The 20,655-nt window shown below is 32.5% G+C and overlaps 5 protein-coding genes across 9 annotated transcripts; 3 read left to right on the forward strand and 2 right to left on the reverse strand.

Moving 5' to 3' along the window:
- Window positions 1-1,333: 1,333 nt before the first annotated feature.
- Window positions 1,334-3,497, reverse strand: LOC122536617 (peptidylglycine alpha-hydroxylating monooxygenase). The gene is made up of 3 exons (XM_043669104.1): window positions 3,273-3,497; window positions 2,867-3,076; window positions 1,334-2,773 (listed from the first exon to the last, which is right to left on the reverse strand). Exons 1-3 carry the CDS (start codon window positions 3,381-3,383, stop codon window positions 2,102-2,104), a joined length of 993 nt encoding a protein of 330 aa, XP_043525039.1. The 5' UTR covers window positions 3,384-3,497; the 3' UTR covers window positions 1,334-2,101.
- Window positions 3,498-3,500: 3 nt separating this feature from the next.
- On the reverse strand, window positions 3,501-7,199 carry LOC122536618 (ADP-ribosylation factor-like protein 6). Of its 3 annotated transcripts, XM_043669106.1 has the most exons (4): window positions 7,142-7,199; window positions 6,813-7,047; window positions 4,134-4,313; window positions 3,501-4,056 (listed from the first exon to the last, which is right to left on the reverse strand). In XM_043669106.1, exons 2-4 carry the CDS (start codon window positions 6,988-6,990, stop codon window positions 3,845-3,847), a joined length of 570 nt encoding a protein of 189 aa, XP_043525041.1. In that variant the 5' UTR covers window positions 6,991-7,047; window positions 7,142-7,199; the 3' UTR covers window positions 3,501-3,844. The 3 variants fall into 3 exon arrangements, with proteins under 3 accessions (XP_043525041.1, XP_043525042.1, XP_043525040.1); XM_043669107.1 differs by having other exon boundaries at window positions 6,906-7,155; XM_043669105.1 differs by having other exon boundaries at window positions 6,813-7,155.
- Window positions 4,383-6,613, forward strand: LOC122536620. Its single transcript, XM_043669109.1, has 4 exons — window positions 4,383-4,681; window positions 4,765-5,243; window positions 5,318-5,653; window positions 5,738-6,613. The coding sequence occupies exons 1-4, from the start codon at window positions 4,618-4,620 to the stop codon at window positions 6,551-6,553; spliced, it is 1,695 nt and encodes a 564-aa protein (XP_043525044.1). The 5' UTR covers window positions 4,383-4,617; the 3' UTR covers window positions 6,554-6,613.
- Window positions 7,200-7,245: 46 nt separating the features above from the next.
- On the forward strand, window positions 7,246-9,303 carry LOC122536616 (protein LTV1 homolog). 2 transcript variants are annotated; one of them, XM_043669101.1, is made up of 7 exons: window positions 7,246-7,398; window positions 7,513-8,060; window positions 8,132-8,316; window positions 8,378-8,506; window positions 8,570-8,761; window positions 8,824-9,072; window positions 9,154-9,303. In XM_043669101.1, coding segments are annotated over exons 1-7 (1,419 nt in total). In that variant the 5' UTR covers window positions 7,246-7,396; the 3' UTR covers window positions 9,268-9,303. The 2 variants fall into 2 exon arrangements, with proteins under 2 accessions (XP_043525036.1, XP_043525037.1); XM_043669102.1 differs by having other exon boundaries at window positions 7,246-7,399; window positions 7,520-8,060; window positions 9,154-9,302.
- Window positions 9,304-9,917: 614 nt separating this feature from the next.
- On the forward strand, window positions 9,918-11,577 carry LOC122536619 (V-type proton ATPase subunit G). Of its 2 annotated transcripts, XR_006308438.1 has the most exons (5): window positions 9,918-10,101; window positions 10,453-10,553; window positions 10,668-10,766; window positions 10,857-10,992; window positions 11,079-11,577. XR_006308438.1 is itself a non-coding variant. In XM_043669108.1 (4 exons), the coding sequence occupies exons 1-4, from the start codon at window positions 10,020-10,022 to the stop codon at window positions 10,929-10,931; spliced, it is 357 nt and encodes a 118-aa protein (XP_043525043.1). In that variant the 5' UTR covers window positions 9,918-10,019; the 3' UTR covers window positions 10,932-11,577. The 2 variants fall into 2 exon arrangements, 1 of the variants encoding a protein (XP_043525043.1); XM_043669108.1 differs by having other exon boundaries at window positions 10,857-11,577.
- Window positions 11,578-20,655: the final 9,078 nt, after the last annotated feature.

Here is a 20,655-nt window from a genome sequence, read left to right on the forward strand (position 1 = left end):
CGCTTCCCCGTGTAAAAGGGAGGGAACACAGAGAAAGAAAAAAAATTGCAAGTAATTTATTTCTTTCGAAATAAAGTTCGTTTTCATTTTGCGCCGTACATGTTACATGTTACGAAATCTAGAACGAAAGTTAAATATTTCGTTTTAAGATATTCAGCGCAATTAACATACTAAATATTCTTAAATAACTTTCTCTCGGATACGTGCTAGTGTATATACCATACGTTGACAAATGTATACCAACGTTCTATTTATATTTAACAGAAAAATCTGTCTATATCTCTGATGCTGATAGAAAAATCTGCACAAATCTCTAACGCTACTCTCCGAGGTTGGCGCATCGTACTTATTCTCGTTCTGACAATACACGATTTACTTTCTTACTATTAGTCAGCTTAATTCCTGACTTTTATTAGATTTCGGCTTTCCTGGGAAGGAAAAACCGAGTCGTTAACATAGTCGTTAGACGTCAGACGTAATATACGGAGGAACGCGTTCGAGAACCGGAAGTATAAAGTATACCGCGGCATCGAGTCGATTTTACTTTCACAGAATCGTATTATGTATTCCGATGCTGCGGCTCATCGTTGAATCAATTACTTTCATAGAACTCGGCCTATAATTAATCGATTCTACTATATAAAGACTCTGAATTTATGCGCGCAGCATCGATATTTTCTTTTTACATACTTTCTTCATTCTTGCATAAAAGGAAGAAAGTTACATTACAAGTATATTAAATACATATAACGAGAACAAATGTGTATACGTAATAAATATATAACATGTTTTTAAACATAACAATAGGAAACGGTTTTCAATTTTGTGATAATTTTATCAAAATGTGATAATTTTATAAATCGATAAATAAATTTACGAGTTTAAGATATAATTGAAGATTAACATCAGGAATGAAATTTCTTTCCACGGAACAACGAATGAATTAGGATAAATTTTTCTGCGTGGACAAACGTGAAACACGAAAGATAACGTAAAAATTGTACATCCTTTTTGCAGGTAGGAATTGTTAGCTTTTAAAGTGCTCGACCGCACCTCCGATGGATTCTTTTACATGTTCATTGCACTTTCTCCGTTCATTTGTTTTCCAAAAACGTACGACCGCGCTTATCGACATACTTTCAAAGGAATCCAAATCGACTTTGTGAAACATTTTCATCCCAGATGTATCTGTCAAATTATATATATAATAACAATAATAATAAAAATTGCAATCTATATTCCTACGTTCTGGCGGAGAGGAAAGCTAAGTAAGAATTGATTGTAACAGAAGCGAGTGAAACATCTTTTCATATATGCATGATTTATTAATACATCGAAACAATATATGTTAAAAAAATATTCATAGAAACGCACCTGTGGATCTCTTGTACAACTTTCAAAATAAATTTTATTTTATTTGTTACAGTTATAGATAAAATAAAGTTACGTCATAATTGCGATATGATATATTGTGAAAATATTTTACTTTCAGTTATGTTTAATTTTACTGATATTCTCTTATACTAACTCTCGAAGCGTCACCGAGTTTCGAAAAATATTATATAAACCCAAATGATTTGTATTAACAGATGTATATAGTTATGGCATAAAAATAGTGATGGCATAATTTTCATAAATTAAAAGTTTCTCAATAGAAATGGTAGAATTTACCTGGAGACAATGTTGTGTTTTCATTGTATATGAACAACAATTATCAGATGAAAATAATAGCAGGTACATTAGAAAAATCTTGATTGTTCTCAGGCACAATGTCAAATCTTGTTAAATTTCTTTACAATTGAATAGTAAAATATCATTATACAAAACGCATCTAATAAAATAATAAAATTAATTAATAATAATTAATAATAAAACTAATTAAATAGTTCTTCTTGAATACAGACTATTTGTAACAAAAATTAATAAATAACAATGCATATTACATTGTAAAAAAAATAAATAAAGTACGAGTAATGTCAACTTAAATGCAAAAATTTACCACAAATGTAAAACAGATTCTATTTTATAACAAATAGATAAAATACTTCCGTTATAAACAGCCGCAGATCTGTGCCAATTTTTAACCAGGACATCAATATTATTATAAACTAGATGCCTCTATAGTAGGAATATTAAATAGACCATTATCTTTCCAATAATAAGTAGGAGGGCCACTGGTAAAGCAATATTTCATGGCCAGTGGTTCGTCATTTTCAACATAATACATCAAATAAAAGTTACACATTTCATCAGATTTCGTAGCACCAATAAGTGTCCAACTGTCACGTGTACTATGCATAGTACAGCGAGCTGCTATTTGATCACCCTGACTAACAGTAACTTTATTATGTACAGGATAAAACATTTGTGGTGTCAAAGGATCTCTTTTGCCTAATTCTATCCAAGTGTAATCTGGTTTTACCAAATATCCAGAAACTACTTTCCCAAGTGAATGAGTATGCGTCCTATACGCAATAGGATGAATAGTTTTGTTCTCTTTTATCGTGCAAGCTGTTTCCATGTATGTTGTACTGTGAGATGGTATAACACCTGAAGTTCCCAGAAGTAGAACACCAGCTAATTTATTTAACGGACGTAATGTATAATACAGAAATACACCAGAATCATCGGTTCTACCATCTTGAAATTTTGCAACATGCGCATAATGAACTTGAAGAACCAAATATTTAATTGGCGAGTCCCCGCCAACTTTGAAACCTACTCCTTCTGGCAAAATTAATGTTGGAGCATCTCTAGCCCAAGCATACAATATCTATGTAAAATGATAGTATAATTAAATATTTATCAATATCTTCCTTGTAACCTTTAAATTATTCTTTTACATTACTTCATTGCACATACATACCTGGGAATTTTCTGCACAAGGAACTTCATTATCATTTATACCATGTATCATTTCTCCACAGTCCCATACAGGTTTTGAGCTACCAGGCTTCCCACAACCATATAAAAGTATATGATGAGCACTTGCCATTGTTGCATTTGGTTCAAAACTGATCAAATAGTAGTTTCGAGAAGGATCCACTCTAACAGGTGTACATAAATACAATTCCTCCTGCAAATGAAGAGAATATATTATCACTTAATTTTTTACATTGCTCCTATATTATTTGTTTAACATAAATGAAGAATTACGTTAAAATATTAAAACAAAACGGACGTCAATCACAACGTTTTCAAACGCATATAATATGTCAAAATATAAATTATGCGAGAATAGTTTATCTCAATATTTTTCAATAGTTACTTACTCTATTTGGTCTAACATTTGGCATAAGTAACGAGTACTTATTTATACTGTTACACCGTATAAATTTAAATAAAATTACAAATAAAACGTAAATCGTGATGTTTTTCCACATTTTTTTCTAAACTGTATTTTGAAAAATTCACATCGACTCGTGAAATGTCACCAATCGATACACAGTCCACGTACAGATAATCTCTGACGGAGAGTAAGCATTTGCAAACGCCATCTATTAAGGATACATCAATTTATTGCATATAAAATTTGTTCAATAGAAATACACATTTTACAAAACGACAATGTAATTAAATAATAATTATTACTATCAGTGTGTAAAATATGGTGCAAGTACGAAATATTTATCATTTATTATTGGACGGATTCATTGTAGACTAGAGTCACGTGAGCACGTGATATTCATTCATCACAATTTGAATTTCATTCACGAAGTGACTGAAATTCGAAACGAAATACTTAAAGATCTAGATTTAAATGGGTCACCATGTAATCGCTTATTTTAATTTCGTCTGGCTAACTTTCATGAGCATTCTTGCATCCGATATAATAAACTTATTTTTATCTTTTATTAATATATATGTCGCGAATTTGATCCGTAAGCCATTCTATGCCTAATTGTAAACCTTCTCCAGTAATCGCGTTCGTTGCTCGTATATGCCAAGGTTTATTCTGTATGCGATCAAGGCCAAGTCCAGCAACAAGTTTGACAGTAGTTAAGGAATCGGGCAGGTCCATTTTATTTGCCAGAAAGAGAATTGGTATTTTACGACCTACAATGTACAATAAAGTTTAGTAGGAGAAACGTAATCTAATATTCAATGAGAACAAATAAGGAAATAATATATACCGGCTATATCTGGATGTTGAAGAAGCATATCTAATTCTTCTTTAACAACGACCAATCGTAGTTTGTCGCTGCTATCAATAATAAAGATAATACCATGACAATCTTTGTAATAATGTTCCCATAGCGGTCTATGTCGATCATGTCCTGACATATCAAATGCCGTGAAATTAACGTTTTTAACTGAAAAACACGTATTAAAATGTTTCATTAGTATTTAACAATGTGATTATGAAATATAATATAAAATAATGAGGTAAAATTTATTTACATGAAACGCAAATGCATGTGTGAAATTTAACAAGTACATGTATATATCCAAAAAATACATGTTTCTTGTATTGACTCTCATTTTATGAAGCGCCATCTGCTTCTTCACTATTATTATTCGAACAAATGAGAACCACTGAGTGTAAATATGTATAACGAACGTATATATTGGTAAGATTTTACTTTGTAGCGGTCAATAAATAAATTGCTCAAAAATATGAATGTATCTAATATGTTAAAAAATGTTATTAATGACGAAAAGAACTCTAAAAAGAAAAAAAGTAAAGTAAATTAAATATACGTTTACAAAGATCTAATCTTATGATACTTGTGATAAAGGTGTAATGTGATTATTCAGTTTCAGGCTCTATAAACGAAGAAAAAGACAGATTAAAGAAACAAATAAATCAGTTGAAATCTATAATTTTGCAAATAGAATGGAGTTTGGATATATCAAAATTTAAGAACAGTAAATGTATCATTCCACCAAGCAGTATTAGTAGTCTGAGAACTGATGATATTCAAGATATTAATTTACAATTACAATCTGAATTATATAGATATTCCGGGTTTTATTGTGTTAAGTTCACAAAGCAAGAATATATATTTAATTTTTCATGTTCAAATAAATATGACAAAGATAATATTTTTGCTATACAAATTTTCAATGACCAAAACAAAGGAGTTTTGGGAAAATGGGTGATGCCAATGGCTATTGATTTAAAGGATATGATAGCTGATTTTCCCATCCATAAATTAAAAAATATACCATGTTTGTTAAAAATTTGTAAACAACATGTAGACTCTTATTTCATACGACACGAACAATATGCAACATTGATGGTACATATGCCTTTTAAATTTATTGTTCTACTTAATGTGAAAACAAAATATTAAGTATTTATTTTTATTTTTAGCGTAGCATTTCTAATATAAAAAATTGTAAGTTACAAACCAATTTAGGATGTACACAAATCAATTTAGAACTGATAGGGGTATATAATAAAAATACAGATTCATATATGACCATAATTATATATCTCCTATATAAGATTAATGAAGCTAGACCATACAAAATTGAGGTAGATTCAGTAATAGAAGAAGAATTAGATAAAAAGACTAAAAAACATCTGCGATCATCCTTAGCCTGTTTTAAACAATTTGATTTGCACACAGCATTTGAGAAGATGTTAAACAAAGGAGAATTTACATGGATAAAAGAAGATAATGAAGAGAGTCTATTAGATGTTAATGTATGTAAAATTCTTAATTTTTTTAAGCAAATATCATTATATTCAATCAGTATATTTAACTAACAACATTGTTTATATTTTTAGCCTTCAGATAATTCAGATCAAGAGGGATTTTTAGATAGTTTCACATTACCACAAAAAAGATCTTTAAGACTTGAAAAGAAAAAACAACAAATGAGAAAAAGAAAAAAAATATCAGGAAAAGAAAACTTAATTAACATTTCAAATGAATCTGATAAAAATCCTATTTCTTCTGAAAATGAAGAGCAAGAATCAAGAAAAAAAAGAAAAATAACAAAGAAAGAAAAATTTATTAATATCTCAAGTAAAACTCATAAAAAATCTTTTGAAAATAAAAAGCTGAAATTGAAAAAAAAATGGAAAATCTTAGGGGGAAAAAAATTCATTAACAGTTCAGATACAAACAAAACTGACAAAAATTCTATTTCTCTACAAAATAAAGAGTTGGAATTGAAAAATATTAAACAATCTACGAGACAACAAAATGTCAGTAGTACTAAATCTATACCAAATAATTTAAAACAAAAGAAATTAAAACAAACAAAACTGAAATTTGAAACAAGTCATTCAGAATTACAGAATAGTAGTAATACTACATCCTCTGATGCGACAGTCTTTAAAAATAAACAGATAAACAAACTAAATAAACCATTTACTAGTACTCCAATACGTCGAAGTAAATATCATCCTCCCAATTTCAATGCATCAATTAATACGGATATTAGTAATATTACAATAAGCAACAATAATGTAGAACTTAAGAAATTAATGCGAAACAAAATGAGTAGAAGAATAAAGTCTTTGGCTGAAACAACATTACGGAGATCAAAACGAATTAGCACTATAACAGAAGTAAAAAAATTTAAGTATTCCATATAATGTAAAATATCCAACGAATTTCTTATTTTAAAGTTTAATGTACCAAATGTTTTTTTATACCATTTATATGTACATATAGATATAATACAAACTGTTCAAAAGTAAATATTACTTCAAATGTAATATATGTTTCCTTTTATAACATTAACAGCAATTAGTGCTCGGACAGATCAGCAAGTGCAAATAATGAATTAGAAATATGACTTTAAGCACGTCAATTCAACATCGAATGTCGTTCACTCGTTATTATTTAACTTACATGAAAATTTTTCAACATTATACCCAACAGTGGGCACTATGTCTATGCAACGGTCATCCTCGCGTTTGAAATTATTTATGACCGTCGACTTACCACTATTGTTAAGGCCCACTACTAAAACGTTTACTTCTTTTTTCCTAAGACCTAAAAGATTCGCTAAACGATCAAATAGCCCCATTCTTTGTGTTCTCTTGAAGGTTTGTTACGTATTTATCGAATATCAATAGTCAACGCTATAACAACAGTTAGGAAGAAAGTGAGACTCAAAAAAGAAATATAGTGTGCTATTTATTTTATATCGTTTATTAATATAAACAGCATACTTTCTTTATAATCTTGATATTTTAAATAGAGAAATGTATAAAAATTGCAATTTCTAATTTAGCGATTATTATGTACATAGTTTCACATCTTAAATGCATTTCTAGTTTAGTGTTTGAGAACTACTGGCAAATCGCATATTTTAGGATTGTATGAAAATATTATCAGAAAAGTGATTAGAAAAATATCCATTTTAAATAAACGTTCTTTAATCAATCCGTTTTTAAGTTTTTGAAACCTCTGAATTAAACAATACTTCAAAAATGGTGAGTTAGAACATCAATGTACATATACACGTATTTGGGTGTTAGGTTATGCATATGCATTTCATCGTTTATAATTTTATCATATATAATTTTATAATCGTTTATTATTTTTCGCCGAAGGGAAAAACCAAGAAATTTATTGACAGAAAGAATTCAGTAACATTTCATCTAGTTCATCGGTCACAAAAAGATCCGTTGATCGCTGATGAGAGAGCACCAGAACGTGTGCTTGTACCTGTTGAACACGCACAAGCCTCTAAAAAGAAGTTGGACGATGATAAGCGTAAAGAGGAGCAACGAAAATATGGCATATATTTTGACGATGATTATGATTACTTGAAACATCTTAGAGATGTTAATTCACTAACAGTTGAATGGGAACGCATAGATGCTTGTACAAGTTCAAAGTCAAATGACCAAACAAACGCACCTAAAATTAATTTACCATCTTCTGTATTTGCTTCAAATGTAGAGGAAAAAGTTGGTCTTTTAAACAAAGCAGCCCCAGTTTCGGGGTTGCAGTTAGATTTAGATCCAGATATAGTTGCTGCCATGGATGATGATTTTGACTATGACAATTCAGAGAATGAATTAGAGGATAATTTTATGGAATTAGCTAATGCACCCATTAGCGACAATGAAATTTTACCAGAAAAATATGGTACGTATCTACAAGATCACATTATGCTTGCGAGATAATTATATCTGAAGAATATCATTTAAATGAATCAGGTCAAGCATCTGATGTTTCATCAGAGTTTGAGTTATCCGATGAAGAACAAGACGAAGTATGCAGTTTAGGTGAACATATCTTCTGGGAGGAAGAAACAAAATCCCGTTTTACAGAATATTCAATGAGTAGTAGTGTAATCAGAAGAAATGAGCAACTTACCCTTCTTGATGATAAATTTGAAAAAGTAAGTATTTATCAACAAGATGTACATTCTACTTGATAAACACGTATTGTTATTTTTACAGATGTATGCAGCATATGATGAAGATGAAATTGGAGCATTAGATTGTGATGAAATTGAAGGACATATTGAACCTAACTCAGATTTAGTTCTTCAATGTGCAGCAGAATTTGAAAAACAGCAAAATGAAAATGTAAGTTAACAATAATTGCATTTGATATCAAGAGAATTAAACACATTTTTATTCCTTTTCCAGACTGATAACTTTACACAGTTGATGAAAGACAGAATGAAAATTTTAGATAAAGAGTATTCTAGTTCTGAGGATGAAGGTAGTTTAGAAGAACTTGTAGTTGACGCAAGAGAAAAAGATAAATGGGATTGTGAAAGTATTATTAGTACATACAGTAATATTTACAATCATCCGAAATTAATTTCTGAACCCAAGGTATGTTCTTTAGGATTCATCAATCGTTACATGAAACTGCAATTGTGTAAATTCTCTTGTAGCATCCACAAAAGATCAAAATCAATGCAAGGACAGGTATACCAAAAAATGTTTTGGATGAATATTCTGGAAAATTGACGATTAAAGCATTAGCTCAGTTTGAACAACAAAATACAAATTGTAGGCCAGGGTATTCTCAGTCTATTGCAGAGACTATGAAATCTACCTTAAGTACATTAAGTATAAGGCCTAAAAATGAAACTAGTGAAGAAAGAAAACAAAGGAAAAAAGCACTTAAGGAATACAGAAAAGTAAAATTATCACGTTAATTTTGTATATACATAATAAGCTAAAATTATACAATACAAATAAAAAATTATTTGTTGTTTTAGGAAAGACGGAGAGAACGAAAAGCAAATAGTGAAGCATTTAAAGAAGAAAAGAAACGTCAAGAAAAAATATTATTGAATAATAGGCAAAATATTCAAGGAAATAAAATACTTTAACATGTAAATTGTTACTTTTTTTAATAAATTAAATTTATTAAGTACTACTGCTATGTATTATATGATTGGTTTCTAATGATTAAATTTATTTAATCATTAATCACAAACGAAAATTACACACGATATTTAGCTCTTATAATAATAATTGTACATGACTTCCAGTCAAGTACCTACATAACCTCACCAACAGATCTTTACCATAAATGAGATATAATCTAGATATGACATTCAATGTTTTTTCACATTCCACGTTTTGATGCAAGTACACACATATTGCTGTATCGTGTTTGTGACTGAATAAAATTCTTTTTATGATGTGATTTCTGTGTTTGCTACAGTCAATTACAAAGAATGTAAGGAATACTTTTAAAGGGCACTTTTAAGACAGTGCCATAAAAATCTTAGAAAAAGTAATGCATGTTAAATCTACTTTCGTTTATCAATGATATAATAATAGATTAATGAAGTTTTGCCACATTCAGTTGAATAAATAAATTTCGGTGTAATAATAAATAAATTTCGTTTGGCAATATTGATTTAATTCCCAATTTTAATCGATACGGCAGGAAATGATAAAAACATGTGACGCAGAAGTACATTGAGTGTCACGTCTTTTCTATAGCTTGTCTATGGCGAAGAGAACATTAGTGTACAACGCCATCGTTTAAGGCGGGGCAAACAACGGAAACTCCAAAGTCATATGATCGATCTGCAATTCATTTAGGACACAGCCATCTCTGTTCGTTACAAGGATGGCCAGCCAAACGCAAGGTATTCAACAGCTTCTGGCAGCTGAAAAAAGAGCTGCGGAAAAGGTTGCAGAAGCTAGAAAACGTAAGTTACCATTCAAACATTGTAAGTGTATTTTAACATGGACGTATTTTCGGTATCACCTATATTATCAGTAACCACTTCTGTCGTGACCCTGAGTTTGAATGGGTGTAACTTTCTAAATCTATTGAAAACTTCTGTTAAAATAACTATTAACTTTTACATTGTCAAGCATTTTGGATGCAAATAGTATGAATTTGATAAATACTTGTAACATTGATCAATACTCTAACCATTGTTGATATTGTAGATAATTTGCAGATATATCTTGCAAAGTGGTTTTCTCTTCATGATCAAATCATAATGTAAAAGATTAACAGACTGATTCGAGTTGTAATGTAATATTGCTTATAGGTAAGGCACGCAGATTGAAGCAAGCGAAGGAGGAAGCACAGGATGAAATTGAGAAATATAGGCAAGAACGAGAAAGACAATTCCGTGAATTTGAAGCAAAGGTGAATAATTTTAAATACTGAATTAAATATTGAACTTTTTTTGTTTTAACAGCTTAATTGAATATATTACAAAGTAATACATTATGCATATCTTTTTGTTATCCTCGTGTGTAGCACATGGGATCGAAAGAGGATGTAGCAGCACGTATAGAAGCTGATACAAAATTAAAAACAGAGGAAATGAGTCAGACCATCTGTATGCATAAAGATTCCGTAAGTTGAGACATGAAACTTATATATATGGAGAAAGTAATATCCTTCATTTTAAACGTCTAGTATTTGTGCCTTTTTTTTATTACATAGGTTGTGTGTACGATCTTGGACTTGGTGTACGACATTAAACCAGAATTGCACAAGAACTATCGTATCGAAATTTAAGTTAGAAGAATCGTATCGATCGATTATAAATATTGCATCTTATATTATAAATGTACATTAGGTACTTTCCTTTATCATATCTTAATACGTATCGATTGTTGTTACATTATAATCTTATTGGAGAATGTATATACCTTTTAATCGTAGATGGTGATATATATTGAAATTATTAGAATTTTCTCTGCAGTTGCTATATGACAATAAATGTAATTGTATTTATGCTGAGCTTTTACCACCATTATTGGAGAGTTGAAGGTCATAGTAGCACTAAACAAGTTATCGTCATTGTGATATATCAAGGCCTAGATATATTAAGATGACGTGTAAATGTTAAAGCTTAGGGTGATGGAGAAAAAGTTATGTGTCATTATAGCATATATCGTTAGATGTCATTCCATAATTCTGTTACATCGAGGACAAGATGCATGTTAAAGGATGTACAACTTCTAAAGAATCACGAATAAGCTCCTAATCCGATGGTTCTCACGACGATGTACATAAATGCGTATTACTTGTTTTGTCTATTTTGTTTTGTTAAGTCATAGGAGGGAATGAAGTTACATTTGATGTATAAACCCTGTCTCTGTATGCTGCTGGTTCATCTGTACAGTATTAATGTTTGAAAATAAAAACCGTGAACGTGTAATCCTACTGAAGTTCCTCCGTCGTCCACCGAACGGTGATGTTTGCAATAATTTCTGATTCTATCAATGGCTATCATCGAAATTTGCATCGGACAGATTTACATATAAATGTTAATAACGAAAAATAAGAACAGAATAAGAAAATGTCCGATTAAAGTGCATTGCAAGTTCAAAAATTTGCGCCAGAATCCAAGTTTTCGAGTTCGTCGAACTTTTGATCGCGCAGACGCGGTTTGTGTGAAAAACGAAGCCATAATGTAACAGAAGCAAAAACAAAAACAAAAACAAAAACAAAAAAAAAGAGAATAAACGCCCGTTACGTTCATCGGGATTGGAATACTTAAATAGGCGAGGAAAGAAAGAAAAAGAAAAAGAAGAAAAGATAAAGCGGGAAGAAGCGAGTAATGTGGGGGGAGGATCAGCTATATAAACCTAACCTTCCCTCTCCGTGACAGGAGTTGGTGGTCTCGGCCAGCAGTTGGTTGGATGCGCGTATTGCGTGTGGGTAATGTGCGTTGACAACACTAGCGCCAGTCCGTAGACACCGAGAGGTGATTCGATTTTACGAACTAATGCTGGCAGCGCGAAGCGGTCAGTACGTGTGCCATTCTGCACCGAGAAATGGAAGCCAACGAGACGTGTCCGAGTAATACCAGCGCGAGCACGTTACCGACGTACGAAGTGCGCGAGGATGCGGTGACAGCTGTGCACGGGTACGCGTTTTAACTGTGTTATGATCAAGAACACGGCAAGCGAGGCCGGTCGCCGACCAGCTGTGTGCCCGAGCGAGAGATCGTCGTAATCATCGTCATCGTCATCGTCGTTGTCGTTGTCGTTGTCGTTGTCGTCGCGCGTGCCGAAAATCGCGTTTAATCGTTGATCGTTAAGTTTCCTTTGTTTGTCTAGTTACGTCTAGTCTGTAGAAATCGCGCGTCGCGAGTTCCCACCGGGTGAAAAACGAGGTGCCTGTAACGAACCTCTTTGGATACAACCTAGGTAGTAAGATGTGGTGTCTCGTTAGTCAAGCGAATTCCGTCATCCTCGAGGTGCAAGTCGATCCGAAAGCCATTGGTCAGGAGTGTCTGGAAAAGGTGAGTCACTCTACTGTTGTTGCACCTTTTGTTTGTTTATTATCCCGTTCTCTCGCTCTCGATCCCGTGTACGTTCGACCCGTGTCTCGTTTGTGGCAGTTGTGTTCTCGAATCGCTTCGATCCAACTGTTCGTTCGCGATCCATCTCGGTGAAACGTTCGAAAAGATTCTGCAAAAGTTTCCTGAAGCCGAAGAAAGCAAGAGGCGATACGAACGTAGCTCGATAAAGATGACGTACGTTGAACTCCGTCTACGTAGATGTTTGCCCCGATCGGTGAACGTCGTAAGGTGTAGAACACGACGAAGGCAAACAAACAAGTTAAAAAGCACCTTGTTCAAATATTTAGCTTATTGCTAACGGTGTCTCTGGTCGTCGTTGCAAACAATACGAACGTACGTCGGAATGTTCATCAATTTCTTGGCAGAGAGTATGTTAAACTTTCGTTCGAAATGGTGATCTAGTCTGATTCGATCACTTCAGACGGAGAGAATCGTGGTTAGGAAACTCGATGAAAAATAAACGTGTACGCGCGCGCATGATATACGCAGAAGTATAAATACATCTGAGAAACGTAGCGAATCGTGAAAACATGAGGCGTATTTGGTTCGAGGGAAAGACGGTGTGGATCGTAACTCACGTGCGCAACAGATGCCTCGAAAACATTCGGCCACTGCGTATAGTGGAGACCATGACAATGAAAGATTGTCGTTCATTTCGACTGACATAACTTTGTAGAAAAAAATTGTGTAATCATCTACGTGGTGAAAGCGTGAATCTTAAATCGTGGATTTCTCTTGAAATCCAAACGCGCGCAGAGACATTAAAAAATTTTGTTCGCTACTAAATTTGCCACAGTCTTGAAAAATGAAATTTTCTCTTGAAGCTGTACGATTTTCTTTTTTTTTTTTAATCGTTTTGTTGAATTTGGGACATTAAGGTAAGAATGGTTTTGAATCTTGTTCAATCCTAATGTTCAAAGTTCAATGAAATGGTGAAAAGAAATCGTGCAACAAGTTTTAAGGGATCTTACAAACGTGTTATATATCCTCAGAAAATATAAAAGCAAAGGAAATATTGGGAATGAACCTTGTACTGAGCGACTGAAGAAATTAACGGAGAGAGAGAGGAGGCAAGACCTTAATTCGCCATACTCGGAAGATCCCTTTACTTCCGGATTACAAATGGCGTCAATGGTAGAAACACAATTTAACAAAGTAGTGCATTTTGCAAACATTCTCTATGCATCCACGCGAAGAAATAATAACTATATACATTAATGCTCCGTCGACTTTCGTCTAAAAAACTTTCTGATATACATAATTGATCGTTTCGAAAATATTTCAGTTTCTTATCTTTTAAAAGTGACTCACCCGGAATAATAACTAAATCACTATATATTAGGTTGTTCGAAAAGTTTCTTTTGTCTTATTTATGAACAATGGATGCGCGATATTTTATGTTCTACATCACGTTGTTGAATTATATACGATCCACTCCGATTTGTTATCTTCCTTCATCACTCTGAAAGCTGCACAATGTCATCCTTTCAAAACTTCTGAGATTTGCTAGCTCGATTGTATTGTTTGACATGCATTCTTATTTATCATTTGCTGAGCCAAATTTTTTTTTTTTTTGTACTACAGAGGTTTTTAAACGAAGATTTAATTTCCCCTATGATTTCTGATTATTAGCTATTCCTTTGTTAAAAAATTCCTTCTGTGGCTCATTAAATGACGCATAAAAACGCGTCTCTAACAATATTTCGCTAGCAAATACTAAGAAATTTTAGAAATGGTAGGCTTCCGGAAAGTTTCTTCCCACCTGTTTTTTTTTTTTTTTTTTTTTTTTAATAAAACACCAAATTGTAGGAAAAGATTTCATTAATTTTAAATTAATAAAATTTTATTAATTTTAAATAATTTTATTAATTTTAAATAATTTTAATTTTAAATAATTTTAATTTTAAATAATTTTATTAATTTTAAATAATTTTAAATTAATAAAATTTTATTAATTTTATAAATCTCATTAATTTCAACACGATCTTCTCATTGTGTTTTAAAAAAAATCATCACTTTCAAACAAGTTGACCGGCAGAGCGTTCGCAAATTACAGATTTATTAAAATAAGAAGTGATTTTCGGCCCACCCTGTGGACAATCAGACTGAATCGTGATTCAATGATACGTCGTGAAACATAGAACACAGGCGTGCACACGCGAAACTTTTCGGGCAACCGAAATAATGGAAAACTACTCACGCTTTGCCAATGTGTTATACAGAGATTCATATCGAATTATATAATTATGCCCGTGACTGAAATATATATCTTTGAAGCTTACGAAGCGAACCGAGAGGAAACGAGTTGTCCCATGCAAACGAGACCCTGGGATACAGGTAGTCTTCCAGCGACATGTTTACCTCTAATATCAATCCGTGCAGAGCACTCGACGATGATTACGGTGCAACCAAGTGGGTCAAAGCCTAACTGGGTCGCAATTTCACCGAGCACCGTATTATTAGATGCTTGTGCATGTGTACACCTTCGTGTATATGTGTGTATGTGTGTGCACCGACAGAATAAATTTTCGAAGATTCTTGAATGGGCATACCACGTGCATGCTGTTAAGAGCATAACTGTACCAACGACAGTGAAAAATTGCCGATAATTTTAAACTGATGTATAACTTTGTAGAAGAAGATCGTGCAACAATCTTCATTTGATCTCATTTTAAAATGTGCAACCTTCACTTTCGCAACGAGTGAGTTTGTTCTCTCTTTTTTTTTTTTTTTTTTAATTGAAAAAATTTCTCCAAACGACTGTTATTCGCTACGATCTCGAAGATTGGAGTTTTCTCTTTACAACGAGCCCTTAAAACCTCCTGTGCGATTTTTTTTTTCACCATTTTCTCGAACTTGGAATATTAGACTTATCGTTAGATGACGAAGTAATTAGGATTTCTCGCTCAACCCTAATATCCAGCGTGGCGGGAGAAATAATCGCAAACGACAGATTTCGACAGATTTCAATTTTTAGGATGACAGATCATTTTTTAATATCTTCACACGCGTTTGCATTTGTATAATTTTCGAGAACAAAAGCATCTTTATTTCTTTTGCGCATCGTTGCACGATGTAAGAGCATTGAGAAAAGAGAAAAGAGTCTCGCGACTGTCAAAATAGAAGCTTTTCACGCTTTAAAATGAGACCAAATGGATCGTCACGCGATCGACTTAAATTATCGACAATTTTTCATTGTGTTATTGCTTATTGTACTTATTGTACTCTTCACTGTACACAATACATGCACGTCTTCCGAACGTGTTTGTAGTCTATAGTTATTGGGTGTACTTGTCTTCGCAATTAGCATCGGAAAAATTGAAAATTGAACGTGAGAGAACGACTCAAAGTGAGGAAGATAAATGAGCGTCGTGAATAATCATACTCTGCTCTGTCTCAGATTCTTTTCAACATCAAAGCTCTTATTGTTTTCGTACTGTAAAGTAAAACTAAACCGATGTGAACGAAATTCCTCTCTCTAGGAATCAGAAGGAAACTAAATTTGCTCTTGAAATTGTGTTTTCATCTGCGAGGAAATATAAACTCAATATTAATTTTATCTTTTCATTTACTATAGTAAATTTCTCTCTGTTCAATCGATCAGGAACACTATTTGTGTATCGTGCTCTCGTGTAATTCAGTACATATATTTTTATTAATTCAATATTAATTAATTAATATAATATATTATAATATATATTTTTATTAATGCAATATTAATTAATTAATATAACATATAATAATATATATTTAATTATAATATATTATAATATATATTATTATTAATTCAATATTAATTAATTAATATAATATATTATGATATATATTTAATTATAATATATTATAATATATATTTTTATTAATTCAGTATTAATTAATTAATATAATTTCTCAAGGCACTTATCTTCCAAATACCAGTCGTAAAAATAAAAATAAGAATGTTGTTCAATTAATTTCGAATTAAAACGCAACGTTTGAGGCAAGATCCACAGATTTTCGTAAAGCAGCAATGTCGAATGCTTCAGTGGAATTTGTCATATGATGAATGATCACTCTATTACGAGCTCGTGCGTTTACTAGTTATAATAGTAATTCTCAGTCACGTTATCTGTGATCGAGACGTATCAATTAGACTCGAGTATTATTACAATTTCTTATTTATTGCATCGATCTGTGCACTTGTGAATATCAATAATTCTCAGTCGCGTTATCTGTTGAATAGTATCAACTTAGATTCGAGTATTATCAATTTCTTTAAAGTGTCTGTTTATCGTATCTTACGATTCTTTATGATTGTCACTCGCGAACAAAGAAATTAATTTTGTACCAACAGGGCAAGACGAGATATTTTTACTGCGCTTAAAATTACCTTTCTGCAAGATTATTTTAACATGTTCATATTTAGTTAAACGCATGTTTAACGTCGCGTGTAGTATCTTTTATAGATGGATGATCAATGAGGATAAAAATTTTGACGTGTTTTTCCTTCAGTTCTTCTCATTTTGCTCTCCTGTACAATAGATAGACACAGACACGTTCTACGTACAATGTACTAAATAATTGCGCTAAGAAAATCACTGTTTCGATATTGGAAGATTTATTTGCATTTCACGAAACTTTCGATCGGTAGCGTGTGTCATGTTCACACGCTGCTTTCCCTGAAAAGTCAAACACGCTGCGGTGGAAGCCAGAGAAATCAATCAATCATCAGAAGATTAAATCTTCAGTCGTAATTGATAGTTACGTTTCAGCTTTAGCTAGTTGTTTATCATAAATGTTGATTAAATTCGTACTTTAGTCGTTAGTTGGAACGGACGATTAAATATCATTGAATCGTAAATTTCGATTAAGGATTGAATTCATACTTCAATCGTTTGACATTATATATATATATATATATATATATATATATATATATATATATATATATATATATATATATATAATATCGTTCAAGTTCCTCTCAGTTTTGATCGTTAGTTGGATACCTCGTTAACGATTGACTGCTGAAATTAGCGCTTTCTATGTGTCTTCTGGTTCACGATTAAAGTCGCGATGATATACAAAAAGACGATAAAGCCTTTCTATAAGTTGGTGAAGTAATATTAACGCCTAACGCAACGAAACAAAACTTTTCCTTTTTTATTATTGATCGTTCATTCGACAAATTTCGAAGGAGTTCAAAATAAATTGATCAGGCTTGTCTCTATGCCTCTCGTTTGGTTACCAATAGTTTAATAATTCTAGTACAGATATTTTAGAATGAGAAAGATAAGGTGAGATATTATTATAGAGGAAAGATTTAAATACGTACTACAGAATAATTAGATGATGCTATAAAATAAATATAATATGCTTTCATTGTAGCATATTATTTGTTAGTGTGACGTAATATTTTGGAGAAATTATTTCGTAAAATATTGTATTACAATACATTATATTGTATTACATTACATTATAAAAATATTATATTATACTGTTAAGTATTGTATTATATTTTAGAAAGTGTTTCGTGTACACAAAATGTATAAATTTCGCAAAACGTATAAAATTCTCGTCAGCGTGTAATGAACGATTAACGATCAATTCCACAATTACTTTCCCTTAATCGATTATCTTAATTGATTAATTGATTATCTTAATTCTATTAATCGATTCAACCAGTCGCCAACTTTTTTTACCCAACTCTGGTAGAAAGCCATTAATAGAACAAGTTTCAGGAGAAGTGTATGAGTACAAAGCACGTGTCTCGTATATTCTCTAAATATCTTTTTGTCGACCGAGTACGCTATGAGTCGATTTCTATATATTCTATCATTTACTTTCTTCTTAAGAGTCTTGGATAAACAAGAAGTATAAACATGAAACGAAGTAAAATTACATGTCCACTACCGTTCATACATAAATATTTGACCATTCGCGGGTAATGCAATTACATATGTAGTTTCTAACTTATACTCGTACAAATATTACAATTAACGGTTTTATTAAAATCGTTGCACCAAGTGGTCAAATGCTTGCGGATAATAGTGTAAGAGAATTCTACGATTTTTCATACCAGGATTACTTCGAACGAAGAAATTATTGATATTTTAAATTATAAATTATAATATTATATTATAAATTATAATATATAATATATTATAAATTTAAATATTTAAAATATATAATATATTATAAATTATAAATCATAAATTATCGATATTTTGAATTGTTGTAACTAGGGGTGTGCGAGAACTCGAAAATATCGGGAACTCGATGGTCGGGACAAGTCGGATTCCCGAAAATTTCGAGATTCCCGGAGGAATCGGATTTCTCGAAAAAGTTGAGATTCTCGAAAATTTCGAGAACCCGGCTACCGTTTCTCGAACTTCTCTACAATAATGCTGTACAGCAGTCTACAAAATATGTAAATACACAGTTCAATTTCTTCTGCTAGTGAAGTTATTGGAAACACGGATTTTAAGAATCGTTGTGTGTTGACCGCGAGAAGTCATGAAACGTTCGTAGTACAGCCCCCACGTAAGCGAGTTATTTTATGTCGGATTTCTCGCGATAGGGTTCCTCGGAGCCGAATTGCAAAGCACGACTACAAAAATCTTCCTCGTCCTTTCGGACGAGGTTGCAGTTCCCCAAATTGACACACTGACAACGAAAGTTGGAGAATCTACTTTAGTGCAATGTCAGTAACAATAGTAACAACGAATGAAAGAAGAGCGAAGAGAAGATGTCCCTAATATCGTTTCAAGTTAAACGAACTTGTCTTTGTACAGAATGCGCTCACAGTGAATTTACAAATACTAACTATCTTATAATTAACTAAAACTAAACGCACGCAACTTAAAACTAGACGAACGCAACTTAAAACTAAGACGCACGCATCCCACGATGTTCCTGCGATATCCCTCGTCGTCCCACGGTGCCCTGCTGGGAGGTCAAATAGTTTACTTATCAACTAATTGTATCTACAGTTCTGTTTAGACCATAAAATAAAGAAATGAAAGAGATTTTCACGATCTAAACTGAACTGTAGGTTGCGTAGTTCTTAGCTTAATATCGTTTTACAAGCATTGTTTGTAAAACTCTAATGTTTGTAAAAAGATATCAATTACCAGGTCTCACCACGTGGAGGTGACTACGCACGAGACCCACCCGGGCCCTAGTCCCAACCACCCTCCATTACATACAAACAACTCGGCATTCTTAAGGAATGCCGAGATTTTACTCTACTTGGCCCGGGCTTACGAACAAAGGAGACAAACGTCCCATAGTTCAATCTCAAACTTAAGTCTAAATCTTCACTCTAAACCGCATATATGAGATTGAATTATGGAACTCTGTCTCCCGAACAACGATCGCGTTAACAATCCTACAATACATACAATCATTACATACATTACATACATTCCATACATTCCATACATTCCATACCAATGCAGTCATACAATATGTCGCAATCACTCGCAGTCTCTCATACTAACCACACACTCGTTTAACATGAAAGTTACACAATAATTGTACAATAATTCGCAGCCCTAACATCGCAGTCTGTATCAAAGACACGTTTATCGAACTTTAAACGAAATTACAAGAACAAAACTGTTACCGTTATTACCACGCTTCAGTATCGTGATTTGCAAGGGATACACCGCGAAATGAAACCGCGGTTTGTTACTGTCATTGTACTAGAGTAGAGTTTCCATCTTACGCTGTCAGTGTATAAAATTGGAGTTCGAGCACTTAGAGGCAAGTAATTTTGCGCTACCCCCAACGACACAGTGGGGTTCCGGAGAACCGCTGAGCCGGATTACAAAGGACGCTAGACTACAAGAACCTACCCCGTCCTTTCGGACGAGGTTGCAGTTCCCCAACTTGACGCACTGACAACGAAAGTTGAAAACTCTTCTCTAGTGCAATGACAGTAACAAA

This window comes from Frieseomelitta varia, unplaced genomic scaffold, assembly GCF_011392965.1.
Source record: "Frieseomelitta varia isolate USP_RPSP 00005682 unplaced genomic scaffold, Fvar_1.2 scaffold_855, whole genome shotgun sequence".
Classification (NCBI taxonomy): Eukaryota; Metazoa; Arthropoda; class Insecta; order Hymenoptera; family Apidae; genus Frieseomelitta; species Frieseomelitta varia.